The following is a 20,061-nucleotide window of genomic DNA, read 5'->3' as shown; positions in this document are numbered from 1 at the left end:
AAATACCAAGCATCTTATTCCTATAACAATATATTTGTTTATACCAGAGACATATAATATGATATTATATGTCTCTGTTAAAATATTTTATGTCTCTGTTTATACATTGACTCATTTTATTTTTATGAAACAAATTAAAAGTTGGACTATAAATTTTGAATGAAAACTTCAACTGTACGTGACTGACAAATCAAATTAGTTTCAAGTAATGGCCCGTATCAATAGTTCAATAAAAGCTCCACCGAGCGTGAAAAAGAAACAGCCCAGGGGCGGATGCAGGAATTTTCGAAAGGGGGGGGGTGCTAACCCAGGGCAAAAGGGGGGGGGGGGGGGTGCAGGGGGTGCAAAACATATGTCCCGATACAAATGCATTGATCGGCAAAAATAAAGGGGGGGTGCGCACCCCCGGAACCCCCCCCCCCCTGGATCCGCCACTGCAGCCAGTCATTCTTGTAATGTTGTTTTCACGGTCAAAACTAGCTAGTTTATTACAATTAACTTAATTAAACCGTCGAATATTAGACCAACATAAATTTTTAAATTTTAATAAAATGTTAAAATAGTAATTTATTTTGATGGTATGAAAGTTCACCTGAGGATTTAATAATAGTATCATTTTCTGTCAAATTGAAATAAAGATCATAAAACATATATATATAGGAATAGTTGAACACGAAATTACAGTTTCTTTCCCCACTACATTTCGCGTCCCTCTCAAGACGAGATAATATGATCAGATGGAAGTGAATGACAAGAAAAGACCGAAAGGACTCAGTTTGAAGCGCAAATCCAACAACAAACCAGTGCTTGCACAAAACGAAAAGATAAACAAAACAACAAATAAACAACACATACTTGAAATAAGCAGTCACGAAAGATTCGTACCAAACTCTTCACCAGCTCTGAAAAAGAATTTAGTTCAAAGGTACTCAAATTATTTGAATGAATATCATAAAAGAGGATGGTAAAGGGTTATTTTCGTGCAACGTGATCGCCGTTTTTTATTTCACGTTCAACGTGTTTTTACTTTTTTATTTGACGTTCAGTCCTGCAAGACGGGTGCCTCGTTCAACGTGTTCTGCTTATTTAATTTAATGTGCATCGTGATTTTCAAATTCTTATTTTGCGTGCTCGGTATTTTCAAATAAAATTCAAACACTTGGCAGGGATCGTCAAGAAATACTTTTTTAAAAGCCGTATAAAACCAATTAAATCATAAATGTTTATACTGAATCGGGAATATCAAGTAAAACAAAGAGTTAATATATACAAAAAGACAGTGATTCAGTCACAAAAGGTTCACATAAAAGTATTTATTTTTCGTGCGTTACGTTCATTACAGAAATTATTTCACGTTCAACGTGAAATTATGTCTTATTTCACGTTTTTATCGTGCAAGCACCCCCCCTTTACCACCCTCATAAAAGGATTTTAGAGTTAATCAAAATCAGTGTCAATCAATTATGTCTTGGAAAATTTCAATTATCTTCTTCAGAATTTTTTTTTTACACTTTTATCAATTTTTTATCACTATAAAGTGGTATGATTTTTTTTAAAGAGTTATGCCTATTATATAGCTAATGGAGACCATTGGAGTCACAGGTGTACGCATGGCCATTGAAACTGCATTAGCTGATTTCATCATCTCAACACGGTAACACAAATAAAATCGGACTTGTTAATGTTTTAGCCTTGTGAAGGGTATGAAGGGATAAAAAAGAGTCATGCGTTAGACCCCAATCCTATGATTTACAATATTTGGCCAATTTCCATTAAAATAATTTCATTATCAGATAAAATTTGTTTATTTTAGTCAAATTTATATCATATTGAAATTATTTTTTGCTCTGCGTCCTTGGCAGTGTGCTTGGTTCAAATTCAGCTATAGTCATGATAGTTTGTAGTCTAAAATCTTTCCTTTATTCAAAATAAGCTATTTTTGGAAGGCATGCACACAATCAACGGACATTGGAGGAACTCTCAGAACAGGGATTCCTTAGTTTTGGACTCACATTACATAAAATCTTGTGGGTGAAACCATACAAACAGAAGATTTTATGAAATAAAAGTTATTGGTTTTATCAGTTGAATGAGGTGAAGTCATAAGTCTTAGGTGCACGGATACACTGGACTGCACTGTACGTTTCTTTTGAAGCCTTCATTTCAAGCTTATTGATAGTTTGTGGTTCATATTGAACAGTAAATGTGTGGTTCTCTTTTAACCCTTTAACCCCCAATCCCGCCTGTAGGCGTGATGGCGACAACCATTCTTTGATAGCCCGTATGACCCTCCATACTTTTTTTGAACTGCCCCAGCTGAACTGCCAGGATAGCAGGGGCTTCAACCAAGCAGTTCATGGTCCATCAACTCTTTTCAGATGTCTGTTCATGAAAATATGGCACTTTGAAAGCCGTTTAAGAGTTCAAAATCGGAAAAACATGAAAAGTAGCCAAAATCAGGTGTGGGTGGGCATCTTTTGATGGCCACTACGTAACTGGAAGTGACTGTTGGTAAAAACTATTATCATATATGCATGCATAGGTGGTATAGGAACACAACGAGGTCTAATATAGCCAATAGGAATCTAGTCTGTAAAATCTAGGTCACCGTTTTGTCAAAAATCCATAAAAACGGACATTTAGGCAGACATGACTTGACAATAATAATTCCCAAGCAAGGTACTGAAGTCCAATATACTCACAGCTAGCATGAATGGACTACTGTAACTATAGGGTAATACTTGAATGACAAAAAAACACAGTCTTGTCAGTTATCACCTCTCAAGGTCGTTTTTAAATCGGAAAATAGACGAAAAATTACCATTTTTCACTGGGGGTGGGTTTAAACCCACAAGAAAATATTCCAGCTCCCACCCCAACCCACCCCCCACCCATGCCATCCGCCCCCAATCCCAATAAGTAGTTTAATAGATGAGCATCAGTTACAGCATCAGGAGTCTTGCATATAATTTGCATATGTTTGCAAATTTTCGAAAATGCCTGATTTTCCAAAAATGTCTTGGGGGCGAATGAGTTAACCAGGAAATCCAATAAAATTGGCATCCAATGAATAATAATGAATCCACAGTAAAATATTTGGTGAGCAGCCCAATCAGGAATGTTCACAGAATTCAACATCCCTTTGAGGAGGGGATGGATGGGTGGGTGTTAACAGAATAGAGAATAATAGCCAAAAAAATATAAAGTATAGAGAAAAATGGACCAAAAAATAAAGAATAGAGAATTGTGAAGTTCTAACATTTAAAGGATAGAGAAAAATGGTAAAAAACGCACTAAGAGTAAGAATTTGAGAAATGGCCCTTAAAAATTAAAGAATACTGAAATAGGTAACTCCCAACAAGACTCTCTTTAAAGTCATATGAAACGAGTGAGTGGTGAAAAATAATGTTTATCCAATTCTTGAACCAATGCATGTATATCATAAACTAAGTCCTCTGTGCACAAATTTCTCATTTTTACGCATATATATCGTTTAATCATCAATTTTTTTTCTCTCTGTTGTGATTTAACAAATATGGCTGCTCATTAAATGCCGTGTTTTGAAGCCGAAGTTTACCGATTGTCACCTTATAGTAAACAAATAACAAAAAGCATGGGTATTGAGCACGTGTTTAACATGTACAATCAGATAATTGTTTATTTTAATGACAGATCCATGCCTATTGTGATCACCGGATTTTTACGAGGAGGGTTACGCTCAGGTCACTATGCATACGGAAAATATGTCGGCGAATTGCTTCCTGGAAGGAAGCAATGAAAAATAATTAAATTTCTTCTACATGTGGAAAAATTAAAGAATTTTCCTCAGCAAAAAGTATTTGTACATAAGTTGCATAATAAAAACTATCCATTTAGCTATAAAAAACATATGCATAATTTTTTTTAATTTGAGGTTTCTTATGACTTTAAGGAGTAGTCACTGAAGAATTTCTTTATTTACGATTTTTTTATTCTGCTTCTGATTTAAATCACATTATTTCATTGGATGAGAGCAACAACATGCGGTTTACATGGTTTACAAAATGACAACAAAAAACATGCACTTTCAATGAAATCAATTTGGACGGTTGACGATAGCATGCAATTTCTATAATGTTGTAGAGACGCACAATCCATTTCAATCGGGTAAAGAAACTGTTTAAGTTTGGTATAATACTTTCACAAAACTCTACATGCCAATTATATATATAGTCAACCATATTTTTTTGTAGTGTTGAACCAGTGCAAGATAACGCGCATGAAAAGGAAGAATTTAGTGAGATTAGAAAATTCAGAGATATTCTTCTCCAGAACAAGAGAAACTATAAAGAATTGAGTGACCTGCCAGTATTCAATGTAAGTAATTCATCCTACTTCATGTGTGAACATTATTATACAATTACTGACTTTTGATGATCTTTATTACATGTAATATATATATAGATTCTTTCATTGATATCAGTGGATTATTCGATTTATCCAATCGAGATATTTAAGTTATCAATTTTAAAGTTTAAAATTTATAATTTTGCTATTGATATTGGATTAACTTGATAATCCATGAGTTACTATGTAAGAATCTGTTTCTCTAATTTTTAGCTCACCTGGCCAGAAGGGCCAAGTGAGCTCTTCCCATCACTTTGCGTCCGTCGTCGTCGTCCGTCGTCGTTAACTTTTACATAAATCTTCTCCTCTGAAACTGATGGGCCAAATTAAACCAAACTTGGCCACAATCATCATTGGGGTATCTAGTTTAAAAAATGTGTCCGGTGACCCGGCCAACCAACTAAGATGGCCGCCATGGCTAAAAATAGAACATAGGGGTAAAATGCAGTTTTTGGCTTATAACTCAAAAACCAAAGCATTTAAGGCAAATCTGACTTGGATGTAAAATTGTTTATCAGGTCAACATCTATCTGCCCTGAAATTTTCAGATGAATTGGACAACCCGTTGATGGGTTGCTGCCCCTGAATTGGTAATTTTAAGGAAATTTTGATGTTTTTGGTTATTATCTTGAATATTATTATAGATAGAGATAAACTGTAAACAGCAATAACGTTCAGCAAAGTAAGATTTACAAATAAGTCAACATGACCGAAATGGTCAATTTACCCCCCAAGGAGTTATTGTCCTTTATAGTAAATTTTTAACAATTTTCTTAAAATTTGAAGATTTTTACTAACATTTTCCACTGAAACTACTGGGCCAAGTTCATTATAGATAGAGATAATTGTAAGCAGCAAGAATGTTCAGTAAAGTAAGATGTACAAACACTTCACCATCACCAAAACACAATGTTGTCATGAATCCATCTGCTTCCTTTGTTTAATATTCACATAGACCAAGGTGAGCAACACAGGCTCATTAGAGCCTCTAGTTTGATTTTTTGGTCATTTTTTGTTAAATGAAAATCCCCTTTGAGTGCTGTCCACATTCCACAAAGTTGTCAATTTCATTAACACCTGTTATCATATTTTAATACATCTATAGTGAGCTAAAAGGTTAAATTCATCCAATCACCTTCAGATATCAACGACAACCACACATTAGTTGAACTTTTTTATACAATTGGTCCAAAAATGGATTAAGTTTCATAGAATTAAACAACTTGAATTAAAGAAAATGATTTATCAACCCTAGAGATATGACATTCACTGAGGCAAATAAATTATTGTTTTATCATACCATTAATATGACTTTTTACCTATCTCCAAATTTCGAGTATTTGCTGAAGATACTTTTAAAACTGCTCCTTGTTTTTGTCTCGTCTTGACAGAGTAACTGAGAGCAAGACATAAGTATGCTGTTTCTTGGGACAGTAGTGGTGGCAGCAATGTATAAGTTTGTGATTAGGTCAGTTCATTGGTAATCACTCGTGGTAGGTCAATGACATTTGGTATCCAGTTGTATAAGCATTGGCTAATCTCATTTCCATAGAGATTTGTTGGCTCTGTCCCTGTAGTAGTGGTTTATTTAAGAATTGAATGCTTCTTTTTGTAACTTCATTAGGGTGTAAAAGCATTGACCGAAGTACATTTTGTATGAATGAAAAGCGCTTCAATCTAAAAAAAAATGTGCGCACGGTCAACGCTTTTACAACCCTATGAAGTTACAAAAAGAAGCGTTCAATACTTATAATTAGATTTTTTAGCTAAGATAATGAAAACACGAATTTATCAATTTTTTTTTATTTAATATACCTGTGCACTTAATTGTGAGACTAAGTTTTATCATGAATGATAAGTTTTATTGTGTAATGCAATTGCTTAAGGAATAACACGTGATGTGCAGTAAGCCAATCAGAATAACGTGTTATAATGAAACATACATCTAATGTAATTATTAACTTATAAACTTTTGCTTAGTTTACATATATGTATGCATAGATCAGTTTAAGATGAACCGCTAATGTTAAGTCAATGATGCTTGGTATTCAAATTTATGGTCATTTGCAAGTCTTGTTTCTATGGAGATTATATAGCTCCATCCACTTACGTGGTTCATTGACTTAGAAATTTTTACGTACCGGTAGTTTACAAGTATATGTTTGTGTTGTGGTTTGTTTAAAAGAAACTTTGAATGTTTGCATAACTTGCATGTTAAAGTATTGGTATTTTAATTTCAACATATCCATTATCAGAACATTTAATTTTTTGGTTTTGTCAATTTCTAAGAGACTAAACAAAAGGGCCACAATCATTGGTGTATGGAATGATTGTAATGTGTATATGTCCGTCTGGTAGATTTTATTTGACCTTGACCTCATTTTCGTGGTTCATTGTTCAAAGATATTTTTTTGTAATTTTGTTAGTTTATCAGATGCTATTAGCAAAAGGTCAATTATATTTGTTGTATGTAATGATTGTAAGGTGTACATGTCTCACTGGCAGGCTTCATATGACATTGACATAATTTTTATGGTTCATTGTTCAAAGATAATTTATGTAATTTTATTACTTTATCAGATGCTATTATAAGCAATATAGGTCATCGATATTTGGTGTATGGAATGATTTTATGGAAAACATGTCTGTCTGGCATGGTTCATCTTATTGTGACCTTATTTTCATAGAACAATGATAATGATAAGTTTATGTGATGTTTGCAGTAAAACCTTCATAATAGTCAGACTTTCAACATAAATTCAATGATAAGCAAAACAGATGAAATTTCAGTATGTGCACTCTTGTTTGCATTTATTCCTTTATTCTTTGATTAATATAATAGAGAGAGATAAACTTTCAACATGAAAAAAAAAATGATCAGAAAGAAAGATACATAGATATAGGAAAATGTGGCAAGAGTGTCAATGAGACGAACCCTCCATCCAAGTCACAATCAAATTTTCAAAAGTAAACCATTATAGGTCAAGGTACAGTCTACCTCATGGAGACTTGGCTCACACTGAACAGCAAACTATAAGGGCCCCAAAAATTACTAGTGTAAACTGTAAAACCATTCAAACAGGAAAACCAATGGTCTAATCTATAGAAAAAAATGAGAAACATGAACCACATCAACAAACGACAACTACATTTACAATGATTTATATACAGTAAAATAAGTAAACATGGTCAAAATCAGTCAACATCTTGTAGAAGCTTTTACCATTTAAAGTAGTTTGTTTATCATTCATTTCTTCTAATTTTTTAAGAATTCAAAATTATTTCAGATTCTAATAATTCCTTGTTTATATTTATGCCCACATAATAGCAGAGGGGGCATTAAGTTTTACCCTTGTCAGTCTGTACATCCATATGTACATCCAAAGGTTGGTTTCCTTGCTCTAACTTTAGTGACTTCACTTTAACCATTCTAGAGTTATGCCCCTTTACAAATGGAAAAATAGCTGAATTTTTCGTTTCTGTTCTTTAACTCAAGTTTGCCTCTACGAAATTTGTTGAAACTCATACACAATACTTATTAATACCACAAAACTCAAATCGAGTACAAATTTGGGTAGTGTCACTTTTACTGTTCTTCAGTTATGTCCTTTTATAACTTCATATGATATGCGAGCACGGCATCATCTGTGTCCCATGTTCAGATTTATAAACATGAATGAAATCTTCTGTCAACTCCAGGGCAGCCTCAGCCTTTGTGACATAAATTGTCCTTAAATTTCTTTCCTAATTTTAATCAAAATGCCATGTGAGTTATAAATGCTCCTTTAAGCCTCTAGTTTTGCTGTATAAATTTAAAACTACCAAAATGACATATTTTTATTACTGTGGATTCATTATTATTCGTTGGATACCACTTTTCGTGGATTTCGTGGGAACAGTTGAACCACGAAATTAAATGTTCAACGAATGACAAATTTTCTTATGGCTTGAATGCAGACTTCGGCAAAACCACAAAATCAAATATCAACGAACATGTAAGTTTTTCACAATCCACAAAAATTGGTACCCACGAAAATAAATGAATCCACAGTAGATGGTTAAATGGGCAATTACAGCTTTTAGAGGCTCTCTAGTTCTGATTATCTCCCTTTGTATTATTCCAGGAACCAGTTCAGAAGGATAGAGAGTTAGGAATCAGTTCAATAAGTTTAGAGACACTTTCTTCACTTCCAGACATCTAATTGTTGCTAGATTTTGAAGGTACAATATTTATCATTTCTACTATGAACAGTCATGTAGATTTTAATAAATATGCAAAATAATGTCTATAGACCACAATTGAATTAGGCGAAATTAAATCTGTATATAGGTAAATTGGATTATTTGATAATGTCCAATCAGATTTTAACATAATGTATAAAGTTTTAACCCTGCCTTTTTATATTGTTTTCAGATGTCAATCTTAGTTACAAACATTATTACATTGTACAAACAAAGCAAGCAAGCAAGCCAAACTTTAACTTGCTAGCATTAGGATAACAGCTGTAAGTCAGTCATTGAATATTTTGAGACACAATAGTTGTTGGAGTAACTATTCTATCGAGTCAGCCGGCGGTTTCCATATGAGTTTTATAGAACCCATTCACCAATTCTTTTTAGATTTTCAATGTTATAAACATCAAATTCATATGTTTAGTAATTCAACTTTGACCTATTTTATAGTAGATTAGATTTTGGAGTTATGCCCCATGATATAGAAGAAACACAATTTTTTAGGTTTGGAGACAAATATTAGAATACTGATGGATTTCAACCTATGCATCATTTATGCTTTTTGGTCATAAAATTGGTAAAGCTTAGCTAGTCAAATTTGTTTTAAATTTTTTTTTACTATAATTGATTTTAAACACATTATCTACAACACTTCATGTACAGTGGCGGATCCAGGGGGGGGGGGGGGGGGGTTCCGGGGGTTGGAACCCCCCCTTTGTCCTGGGTTGGGAATCCCCCCTTTTTAAAATGGCTGGATCCGCCATATATATTACTTGATTTACTCTATTTTTTTTTGTAGATTCCAAGTAAATTTTTCCCTATTCTGCAGCTGTCAAAATGGAAGGCAAACTTAAAGATGTAAAATTAAAAAAACACGAGATGAATGATACTTTACTAGAGAGTATTTTCAACGAGTATAAAAGTAACGGAAAACTTGTGTCTGAGACAATTGTTTCTGTGGAACCATTGTGCAAGGATGGCATAAATCCCATGATGGAGACACTCAAACGTTTACATAATGGAGGTACCAGTAATAAAAAAATTCTGAAGGATTTGGAACAAATTTCAGACTTTGAAAAAAAGTTTTTCATTCACCAGTTTTATACTGAAAGCACTGATATTGGGATTGTATATAAATCTTTGAGAGCACGTTTAAATAGTCATCTTGGTCATAATGCATATATTAAAAGTTTAGTACAAGAAAATGAAGATGATATTATGTATTTTGAAAACATATGGAAAGCCGATATAACTTTGTTCAGATATCCATTACATTTGATGGTTGAATGCAATAACAGGCAAAAGGCAGATTTTCTGTTGAAAGTGAAAAATGTGGATATTAATTCCAGAGATGACAATGGTCGAACAGCATTGCATTGGTTTATTCTTTATTCTGATTACTGTACGCCAGAAATAAAGTTTTCAGTTATAAATGTTTTGAAAGATGATGACAGTTTTTTTGAAAAAATGAAAATACAAAGTGAAGATTTTAGAAATGTTTTAGATAAAAGACATTTAGATATGTTGGTATGGTGTGAGGATAATGGTGCTAGCATTGTCACCAGAGATAAAAATGGTATCAGTCCAATTTATTATGCTGCTTTAACTGGACAGACATGGCTTGTTGAACGCTGGTTGGACGATCGATTTAACCTTGATCCGCTGACCAAAATTCTAACATGTGAGCTGTTGGCAGCCCAAACATTAAACGAAGAAATGTTTGTAAAAGCTCTTGAAATGAGATCTGATCATGCTTTAGAGCTTCCTTTATTTAAGTCTGTCATTCCCTGGATTATAGAAGAACCCAAAAGTATTACAGATTTTAAAAGTCTTGTATCAGCCGACTCCAGGACAAATCCTTTATTATCCATTTTTTCCTGTAGAATAATGGAAAGAGTTATGGGCCCTACTTCACACCATTTCTTTATGGCTGCTTTAAAATTGGAAGAAAAATTATGTTGGATTGAAGAAGAAAAGGATCAATCTTTTATTAACATGACAATGCAGTTATATTTGTATCGGAGACAGATTATGATCGACCATTTTGAAATAGGGCTTGATGGGATCACTCTTGACCACTTTAATAGATATTATTCAGAAATAATTTTGGAAAGAAATATTGATAAAATATCAAACGTAGATATATTGAAATTTGTGAACCTCCTTTTAATTGAATTGCGTTTTTTGTTGAAACACGAAAACAAGGGTAAGAAAAACGGGTTAAAAAGGGAGAGTAACATGTGCAATGTTCATTATGAAGATGAAGCCAATGATATTGGGAAGAAAGCTATTTTGTTTATTTCATACATTGTATCTAGAAGTTTAACAGATAACGAGAAGATTCAAGTACAAAATTTATTGATGGAAATCTCTTTTATCAGCAGAACTCTACCGTATGTAACTGAGTGGTTGCAGCAAACCGTCAAACAAACCTATATTCATCTTCTGCGTTTAAACTATTATATTAGTGATAAAAAACACGTTGAAATACATGGATTCAGATATGCAGCTTGGATTTTTATTCTGGAAAAACTAATCGAATATGGTGTCACTCCTGAGGATTGTAATGAGTTTTTCGATAAACACTCTGAAAAATTTATTGATGCTCCCCTAAACATTCTTTGTGAATATTACAGAGATGTTCAAACAAGTGATTCAAATGATGAGCATGGTGTGGTCAAGAAATACTTAAGCAGTGAACTGTTTGGAATGGTCACATTGTTAGTGAAGGCCGGTGCACATGTGGACATGGCCAGTTTTGATGATGTAACACCACTACAACTTGCAAAAGGCACTTCACTGGAACCTTTCTTGTTGTCACATAGAAAACTGCAATGCCTTGCAGCAAGAGCTGTTGCTAAACATAAAATTCCATTTGAAAATATTCTTTCCAAAGATATGACTGAATTTGTTAGATTGCATTTTTGGTAATGGGGTTTATTTTCATGGATATTAAATTTCAAAAGCTCACCCTGTTTGTGAGGTTTAATTTAGGTGTTTTTCTTGTACTTCACTGTAATCTCCTTAAAGATGTTTTATTGTCATTTCTAAAATGTCCAATTTTATGGTATTTGGCAAATCTATTATTGCATTTGGTATTAAAATTCATGAAAATAAATGTTCCCTTCTGTGTAACTGTTCAATGGTGAACCCTGCTTGAAGATATTTATAAAGTACTGATACTGAAAAAACATATTTTTTTAATTATCTGACAGGAATATTAGATATTAATATCATGAAAATAAGCCATGTGAGTGATACAGTCTATGGAGACTGCCCTGTAGGTTTTTGTGGAGCCTTCGACTCTTGTCGCAGAAAGCTCGACAGAGGGATAGTGATCCGGCGGCGGCGGCATTAGTTAACTTCTTAAAAGCTTTATAATTTAGAAGGTGAAAGACCTGGATGCTTCATACTTTGTATATAGATGCCTCATGTTACGAAGTTTCCGTCAGTCACATGTCCAATGTCCTTGACCTCATTTTCATGATTCAGTGACTACTTGAAAAAAAAGTTAAGACTTTTTGTAATGTTAAATTCTCTCTTATTATAAGTAATAGGATAACTATATTTGGTATGTGCGTACCTGGCAAGGTCCTCATGCCGGTCAGACAGTTTTCACTTGACCTCGACCTTATTTTATGGATCAGTGAAGAAGGTTAAGTAATGGTGGTCAAGTCCATATCTTGGATACTATAAGCAATAGGTCTAGTATTTATTTATTCAGTGTATGGAAGGACTGTAAGGTGTACATGTCCAACTGGCAGGTGTCATCTGACCTTGACCCCATTTTCATGGTTCAGTGGTTATAGTTAAGTTTTTGAGTCTTTTTTTCTAATACTATATATATATGCAATAGGTCAACTTTATTTGGTGTGGAAATATTTTATGATCTATGTCGGTCGTGCAGGTTTTATTTGACCTTGACCTCATTTTCACGGTTCATTGATCAGTGTTAAGTTTTTGGGTTTTGGTCTGTTTTTCTTATCCTGAATGCAATGTCTTCTTTATTTGGTATATGGAATGATTGTAAGGTGTACATATCTAGTTGGCAGGTGTCATCTGACCTTGACCTCATTTTCATGGTTCAGTGGTCAAAGTTAAGTTTTTGAGGTTTGGTCTTTTTTTTCTAATACTATTTATATGCCAAAGGTCAACTATATTTGGTGTATGGAAATATTTTATGATCTGTCAGTTGCACAGGTTTTAATTTACCTTGACCTCATTTTCACGGTTCATTGAACAGTGTTAAGTTTTTGTGTTTTGGTCTGTTTTTCTTTTAACTATAAGCAACAGGTCAACTATATTTGTTGTATGGAAGAATTGTTAGCTGTACATATCTGCCTGGCATGGTTCATCTGCCCTTACCTCATTTTCATGGTTCATTGGTCAATATTTAGTTTTCTTGGTTAATGTTAAGTTTATGTGACAGTGTAATAAAGCTTTACATTTAGGGCTATCAACATAATATTAATGATTAGTAAAGAAGGCGAGACATTTCAGCGTGTGCACTCTTGTTATATCAATTCACACTGTAGATATATGTTCATATGAAAAATAAGAAGATGTGGTACCATTGCTAATGAGACAACCCTCCACAAGAAACCAAATGACATAGAACTTAACAACTATGGGTCACCATACAGCCTTTAACAATGAGCAAAACCCATACCGCATAGTTAGCTTTAAAAGCCACAGAAATGAAAAATTGTAAAACAAATCAAAAGAGAAATCTTACAGCTATTGAACTTAAGGTGGTACCTAACACTACAGGGAGATAACTCTGTAATATCAGCTAAACGTTTTAATTACGTTGCCTTGTGAAGGCAATATAAAGCTTCTCAATGATCAAAATTAGTGTTTGTCAAACTGCTATAGGAAGTACACCACTAATTCATGGTCCCATTGCTTTCTATGTTAAATTCCTCCGTTTCAAGTAGGCACACCTCTTTTGTTTTAAGTTCAAATAAAGTGGCAATCATTGCATTTCAAAGCAACACTTTATGGTGTCTTGTACTGAAAAAATCAACATACCTTTAATTGCATATAAGAAAGAACTGGTTCCCGAAACTTTGGATGTACCAAAACAGGTACTTCAGATCTGACAAACAGACAAAATGTACCCTCTTTTTAAAATTTGGTGCATTTTTTTTAATATTCAAAATCAAAAGTCCAAAAGTGTTTTACAATGATCACCAGTCCTTCAGCTTTCATTTGATACCAACAATACCTAAATATTCTACATATTTTGAAAGTTACACTCATGCGTAGGAACTATTTTGTGTTAAATATGTACTACTTTCTGGTATGTGCTTTCTGGCCGGGCCTGAATTAGTGGTGTTACACCTATATAACCAGTGTAATTTTTCTGATAAAACGCTTGGTTAATATTTTTTGAATTTTTTATATTTTTGTCAAAGGGTCAAAGTAAATACTTTGTCAAAATTTTATGAAAATTAAACGAGCCAAATTAATTTTAGTTAAAGTGTTGGGTACCACCTTAAAACAAATATGATATACAGCAACAAACAACTACTAAATTACAGGCTACTGACTTGGGACAGGCACTCACAGAAGGTGGTGGGATCAAAATATTTCGAAGGCACAAACCATTCTCCTAACCTGGAACAGTGGTCATGGTGGTGTAACAGTACAACATAAGACACAAACCCTCCTCCTAACATGAACAGTGGTCATGGTGGTGTAACAGTAGGACACAAACCCTCCTCCTAACATGAACAGTGGTCATGGTGGTGTAACAGTACAACATAAGACACAAACCCTCCTCCTAACATGAACAGTGGTCATGGTGGTGTAACAGTACAACATAAGACACAAACCCTCCTCCTAACATGAACAGTGGTCATGGTGGTGTAACAGTACAACATAAGACACAAACCCTCCTAACATGAACAGTGGTCATGGTGGTGTAACAGTACAACATAAGACACAAACCCTCCTCCTAACATGAACAGTGGTCATGGTGGTGTAACAGTACAACATAAGACACAAACCCTCCTCCTAACATGAAACAGTGGTCATGGTGGTGTAACAGTACAACATAAGACACAAACCCTCCTCCTAACATGAACAGTGGTCATGGTGGTGTAACAGTACAACATAAGACACAAACCCTCCTAACATGAACAGTGGTCATGGTGGTGTAACAGTACAACATAAGACACAAACCCTCCTCCTAACATGAACAGTGGTCATGGTGGTGTAACAGTACAACATAAGACACAAACCCTCCTCCTAACATGAAACAGTGGTCATGGTGGTGTAACAGTACAACATAAGACACAAACCCTCCTCCTAACATGAACAGTGGTCATGGTGGTGTAACAGTACAACATAAGACACAAACCCTCCTCCTAACATGAACAGTGGTCATGGTGGTGTAACAGTACAACATAAGACACAAACCCTCCTCCTAACATGAACAGTGGTCATGGTGGTGTAACAGTACAACATAAGACACAAACCCTCCTCCTAACATGAACAGTGGTCATGGTGGTGTAACAGTACAACATAAGACACAAACCCTCCTCCTAACCTGGAACAGTGGTCATGGTGGTGTAACAGTACAACATAAGACACAAACCCTCCTCCTAACATGAACAGTGGTCATGGTGGTGTAACAGTACAACATAAGACACAAACCCTCCTCCTAACATGAACAGTGGTCATGGTGGTGTAACAGTACAACATTAGACACAAACCCTCCTCCTAACATGAACAGTGGTCATGGTGGTGTAACAGTACAACATAAGACACAAACCCTCCTCCTAACATGAACAGTGGTCATGGTGGTGTAACAGTACAACATAAGACACCAGAGGCGGATTTAGGGGGGGCCTGGAGGCCCGGGCCCCCCCTTTTTGGGAAAAAAATTGGTTGCTTATATAGGGAATCACTGAAGCTTGACTGGAGCGGGCCCCCTCTTAGGTCAGTCAGTGGGCCCCCACTTATGAAAATTTCTGGATCCGCCACTGGACACAAACCCTCCTCCTAACATGAACAGTGGTCATGGTGGTGTTACAGTACAACATAAGACACAAACCCTCCTCCTAACATGAACAGTGGTCATGGTGGTGTAACAGTACAACATAAGACACAAACCCTCCTCCTGAAATGAACAGTGGTCATGGTGGTGTAACAGTACAACATAAGACACAAACCCTCCTCCTAACATGAACAGTGGTCATGGTGGTGTAACAGTACAACATAAGACACAAACCCTCCTCCTAACATGAACAGTGGTCATGGTGGTGTAACAGTACAACATAAGAACAAACCATAACAAGAATGTTAAAAATTCTTTTGATGTTTTAGATAAATTACTTAGTACATGATTTTGATGGTACTTTTGATTCTGTTGACAGCATTGACTTTTCAACTCTTTACACTACACTTCCACACAACAAAAGTTTTCCTATTTAATTAAATGGTCGTTTGATAAATTTGAATGCAACTCATTTAAAGACTTCTTCTCTAATTAGAGAGGCAATATGTATACTTACTGAAGGTGTGATGAGATGATTGAAGCTGTTAATTTTCTCCTCTTTGATGATATTTATGTACTTTTCAGCATTTAATTTTATTGACAGGTTGTATGTATTCCTATAGGCACCAATTGTGCCCCTTTAATAATAGACTAAGACTTTCCTCCACCAATAAATACTGGTCACCATGATGAATATATATATATATTCATTAACAATGTTACAAATAATCATCTTATGAGCTAACACCCCTTATAAACCAGATGCTCTGCAGGGCTCAGCTTTATATGACCGCACTTAAACACCAACAAACAAACATCTAATCATGCAAATTGATTTAAAGCAAAACAAATATGGACACAAATATGTAATCCTGACAAGCTGTCTTTAATTGTCCATATCATTCCATTTGACCATTAGCAATTTCAAAGACTTAACTTCTACATGTAACATCACTGCCTGTTGTAAACATATTAACAAATGATGCTATCTATCACCAATGTTATTTTGGCAATAAAGAAAGAATATACAATATATCAGTTTATTATCATTAACTTTTCTCTGGACATAACAACAACATGTATCTCAATATCTCAATTGACAATAATTCTATATTGTAAATGGTAGGAACTCGTGCAAATGTATTACAAAAAAATTACAATATTTTCAAATTTATACCGGTAAGTAAAATAGACAATGTAATACATATGATCTGAGATCAATAGTTAACCAGATGCTCTGCAGGATGCAGCTTTATACGACTGCAGAGGTCAAACCCTGAACGATTGGGGCTAGAATGGACACAACATTCAAGCTGGATACAGCTCTGAATTTGGATTGTGATTAAATAGTTGACACAGCATAGGTTTCTGACACAGAATGAATGTGGTCTAATGAACTTAAAATATTTTTTTTGCTCTTGAGCAATTCACTATGCAGTTGAATATTAATCCTAAAAAAAATAAAAATATTTGAAGAAATTTAGATTTAAATACTGAAATCTGAAATGAGAAAAATTGACACCCACTTTTTTTCCACCTCCCCTTTCCCCTATTCCAACAATGATCTCAATTCAAATTTCTAATGGAGTTTGCAACAATTACTACTCATTTAAATACATCATAAAATATTAAAATATAAAATGTCATACAGTCATGGTTAAAATTAATATTAATTAATAGTAACTTCTAAAAAAATAAATGGGGAATGTGTCCAAAGGGACACAGATGATGCCCCTGCTAGCATATAACGTTATAAAAGGCTGCCAAAAATTTAACTTAATCTAGTTTAGAGGTAATAAGCATTATATACACATATCATTTAATTTAGTTGAGACAAACTTAAGTTAAGAGAAAAGAAACTAAAAAATTCTTCAATTTTTCCATTTGTAAAGGGGCATACCCGGTAACCCTAGAATGGTAATCAAAGTGCTTGTAATCACTGAATGGTAAAGATTGCTTTAATTTATCAGTTGGTAGTAAAGTGAATATTGCATTGTATATTGTATATAGCATTGATTTAAGTTGATTCAACTACTATTCTAGACAAAGAAAGATAACTCCAATCTATTGTCTTGAAACTACAAAAATGCTTGTTTTTGGCCCCTTATTGGACCTTTATTCCTAGACTGTTTGCCCCATAACCACAAAATATATCTAAACCTTCTACTTATGGTATTAAACATTGTGGTACAATTTCAGAACAATTGAAATACTTATACACAACTTTTTGTACTGACACTAGATAAATGCTTGTTTTGGGCCCTTAATTCCTAAACCTTAGGGACCATAACCCCGAAAATCAATCTCAAGCTTCCTTTTTTGGTTATAAATATTGTGTTAAAATTTTATTGATTTCTATTTACTAATACTAAAGTTATTATCCGGAAACCCTCCGTCTTCGGACGACGCTGTGATACCAATATACGACCGCAATGATTTTGCAGTCAAATAAAAAATGAAGAATTGTTCAAGAACTAAATGCATATCTTTGAGTGTCATATTTCAAAACAAATGTTTTACCAAAATCTATTATAATTCAAATTAATGGGTAACATTTTACTGTAAAAAAAATTAAATTCATACCCATTTTCTGTCCATGCATCAAGATTGTAACATGTTTTCATATGATATGGAAGCTACTAAAACATCATGTATTCCTCTTAAAGAATATAGCAAAACACAGACTTTTTTTAAAATACAGAGACATAAACGTATATAACATAAATAAATGTTTACCATTTTTCCTCAATGTATACTTTTATTCTGTTTAAATACTTTAAGTAGTTTCCTATTTCATTAAATTCACAGAATATTGAAACAGAAGTAATTGACTACTTTTAATAGCACTTTTTAAATGTAGATGCAATCCTAAAATCATATTCATATAATAAATTTGCGCAACTATAATATACATAATATGAAAGAACTACTCCTTACTTTTCATGTCACTTAAACCCTTTAAACCAATATTTTACACATTGAATTAAGTGGTTCTCTAATTTTTAAATATATCTCACTAAAAGCTCCAAATTTTTATTATTTCTTCTCCTGGTTGCCATACTTGCTGATTTTCAAAAACACGACAACATACAGTTAATACCATACAAAGGAACTTCATGCTTAACAACTGGCCCAACAGCTAAGATTAGGTTAATAATTACTACTATGCCTGGCACAGGGGCAGATTCTGGACTTTTGATAAAAGGGGGCCCTTTATTGTCCAACGCAAGATTATATTTTTACTGATCAAAGGGGTTGACATGATTCATTCACAGTGTACAAATTTCTACATTATGCCAATAGAATCTTTTCAAACATTTTCTTTCATAGTCATTTTGAAGCAGAATTCAAATGTGTCTTTAATGATCCTTATATGTGGGGTAATGCTATCATGTTACAGCAAACTGCCTTTGGCAATATGAGCTGGAAATCATTAAGATTTGTAGATATCCAATACTGCAGTAAATTCAAAAGATGCCCTTTACAAGAGTTAGGTATCACTAATTTAGAATGATGGATTCTGGGTAAAGTTTGTTGTTAGGATAGCCATGACAAAAGATCACACAATGTTTAGGTAAGCTATTATAACAAGCTGCATATTTTCAGTAATCTGGGGTGATCTGGGGTGGAAAAACAATGACAAACAAACTTGTAATTCATTCATATAATGTAAAACACAATCAAATTTGATACTGACATGCTTATAAAAGAAAGTCCCTGCTTGGATAGCACGAGATGAACAGTTCATATCTCAGACATGTATATTATCTACTCTCACTTGAAATTCTTATTTTGTAGTACAATTTAATGTTTTTTAAAACAGTTGCAAAATCACCAAAGCTTAGCCACACGTTTTTTTCGTGGTAATGCCCCAGTTGCTTTTGATCCCCGTAATGTCAATATTGGCATTTCCTGTGTACGCCTTAATCTTTGTCGGGTCAAAGGTCTCTCTGCCTCTGTTTCTCCTTCCTCCTCTTTGATTGGACTTATTAAGTTGACCTCATCATAGTTCAAGAGTTTCTTTTTCCTGCAACAAAAAATAAAAGTAATAGTATTCCGAATTCCGATATTATGTGTATGTGCAGCTGAAAATAGATAACCATTGTCAACATGGTCTTCAGAGAATCCTGGTACCCCAAATAAATGTTAGATGGCATGCAGTATCTTGGTATGCCAAGTACAGCATTATAAGTAGTTCCAGAGGAGAAGATTTTGGTAAAAGTAATGAGACCACAACAGACGCAAGTGATAGCAGTAGCCCACAATGAGCTAAGAAAGAATTACCTACTTTTTCATTTTCATCCATTATAGTTAAACAAACTACCTTGATGGTTACGGAATAACTTGATGATTTAGGAATGTGTCGTAAAACACAGCTCCTAGATCATTCACCAAAACTAGGGATGGAAACAAGCTTAACCCCACCACATTCTGTATGT

At 34.1% G+C, this 20,061-nt stretch overlaps 2 protein-coding genes and 1 long non-coding RNA gene across 13 annotated transcripts in view; 1 reads left to right on the top strand and 2 right to left on the bottom strand.

Moving 5' to 3' along the window:
- Positions 1 to 679: 679 nt before the first annotated feature.
- Positions 680 to 11,608, top strand: LOC139502312 (uncharacterized). 2 transcript variants are annotated; one of them, XM_071291742.1, is made up of 4 exons: positions 680 to 925; positions 4,233 to 4,356; positions 8,511 to 8,607; positions 9,419 to 11,608. In XM_071291742.1, exon 4 carries the CDS (start codon positions 9,457 to 9,459, stop codon positions 11,548 to 11,550), a length of 2,094 nt encoding a protein of 697 aa, XP_071147843.1. In that variant the 5' UTR covers positions 680 to 925; positions 4,233 to 4,356; positions 8,511 to 8,607; positions 9,419 to 9,456; the 3' UTR covers positions 11,551 to 11,608. The 2 variants fall into 2 exon arrangements, with proteins under 2 accessions (XP_071147843.1, XP_071147844.1); XM_071291743.1 differs by lacking the exon at positions 680 to 925 and adding an exon at positions 1,917 to 2,094.
- Positions 11,609 to 13,362: 1,754 nt separating this feature from the next.
- LOC139501481 (uncharacterized) lies at positions 13,363 to 14,122 on the bottom strand. The gene is made up of 2 exons (XR_011658579.1): positions 13,963 to 14,122; positions 13,363 to 13,488 (listed from the first exon to the last, which is right to left on the bottom strand). It is a non-coding gene; the product is annotated as an uncharacterized lncRNA (long non-coding RNA).
- Positions 14,123 to 16,648: 2,526 nt separating this feature from the next.
- Positions 16,649 to 20,061, bottom strand: part of LOC139502185 (protein ELYS-like) — an 80,509-nt gene continuing 77,096 nt past the window's right edge. For all 10 annotated transcript variants that reach the window (XM_071291599.1, XM_071291602.1, XM_071291605.1 and 7 more), the window contains one exon: positions 16,649 to 19,649. In XM_071291599.1, coding sequence (XP_071147700.1) covers positions 19,454 to 19,649 — 196 coding nt within the window. In that variant the 3' untranslated portion in view covers positions 16,649 to 19,453. The remainder of the gene's footprint in view (positions 19,650 to 20,061) is intronic.

The sequence above is a fragment of the Mytilus edulis genome, chromosome 13, assembly GCF_963676685.1.
Source record: "Mytilus edulis chromosome 13, xbMytEdul2.2, whole genome shotgun sequence".
NCBI classification, from domain to species: domain Eukaryota; kingdom Metazoa; phylum Mollusca; class Bivalvia; order Mytilida; family Mytilidae; genus Mytilus; species Mytilus edulis.
Note: the sequence above shows the minus strand (reverse complement) of the source record. Positions and strands in the feature narration are given on the sequence as shown.

What these genes read in the sequence shown, in the direction of transcription:
- LOC139502312 (XM_071291742.1), top strand. Translation starts at nt 9,457, where the DNA reads ATGGAAGGCAAACTTAAAGATGTAAAATTAAAAAAACACGAGATGAAT.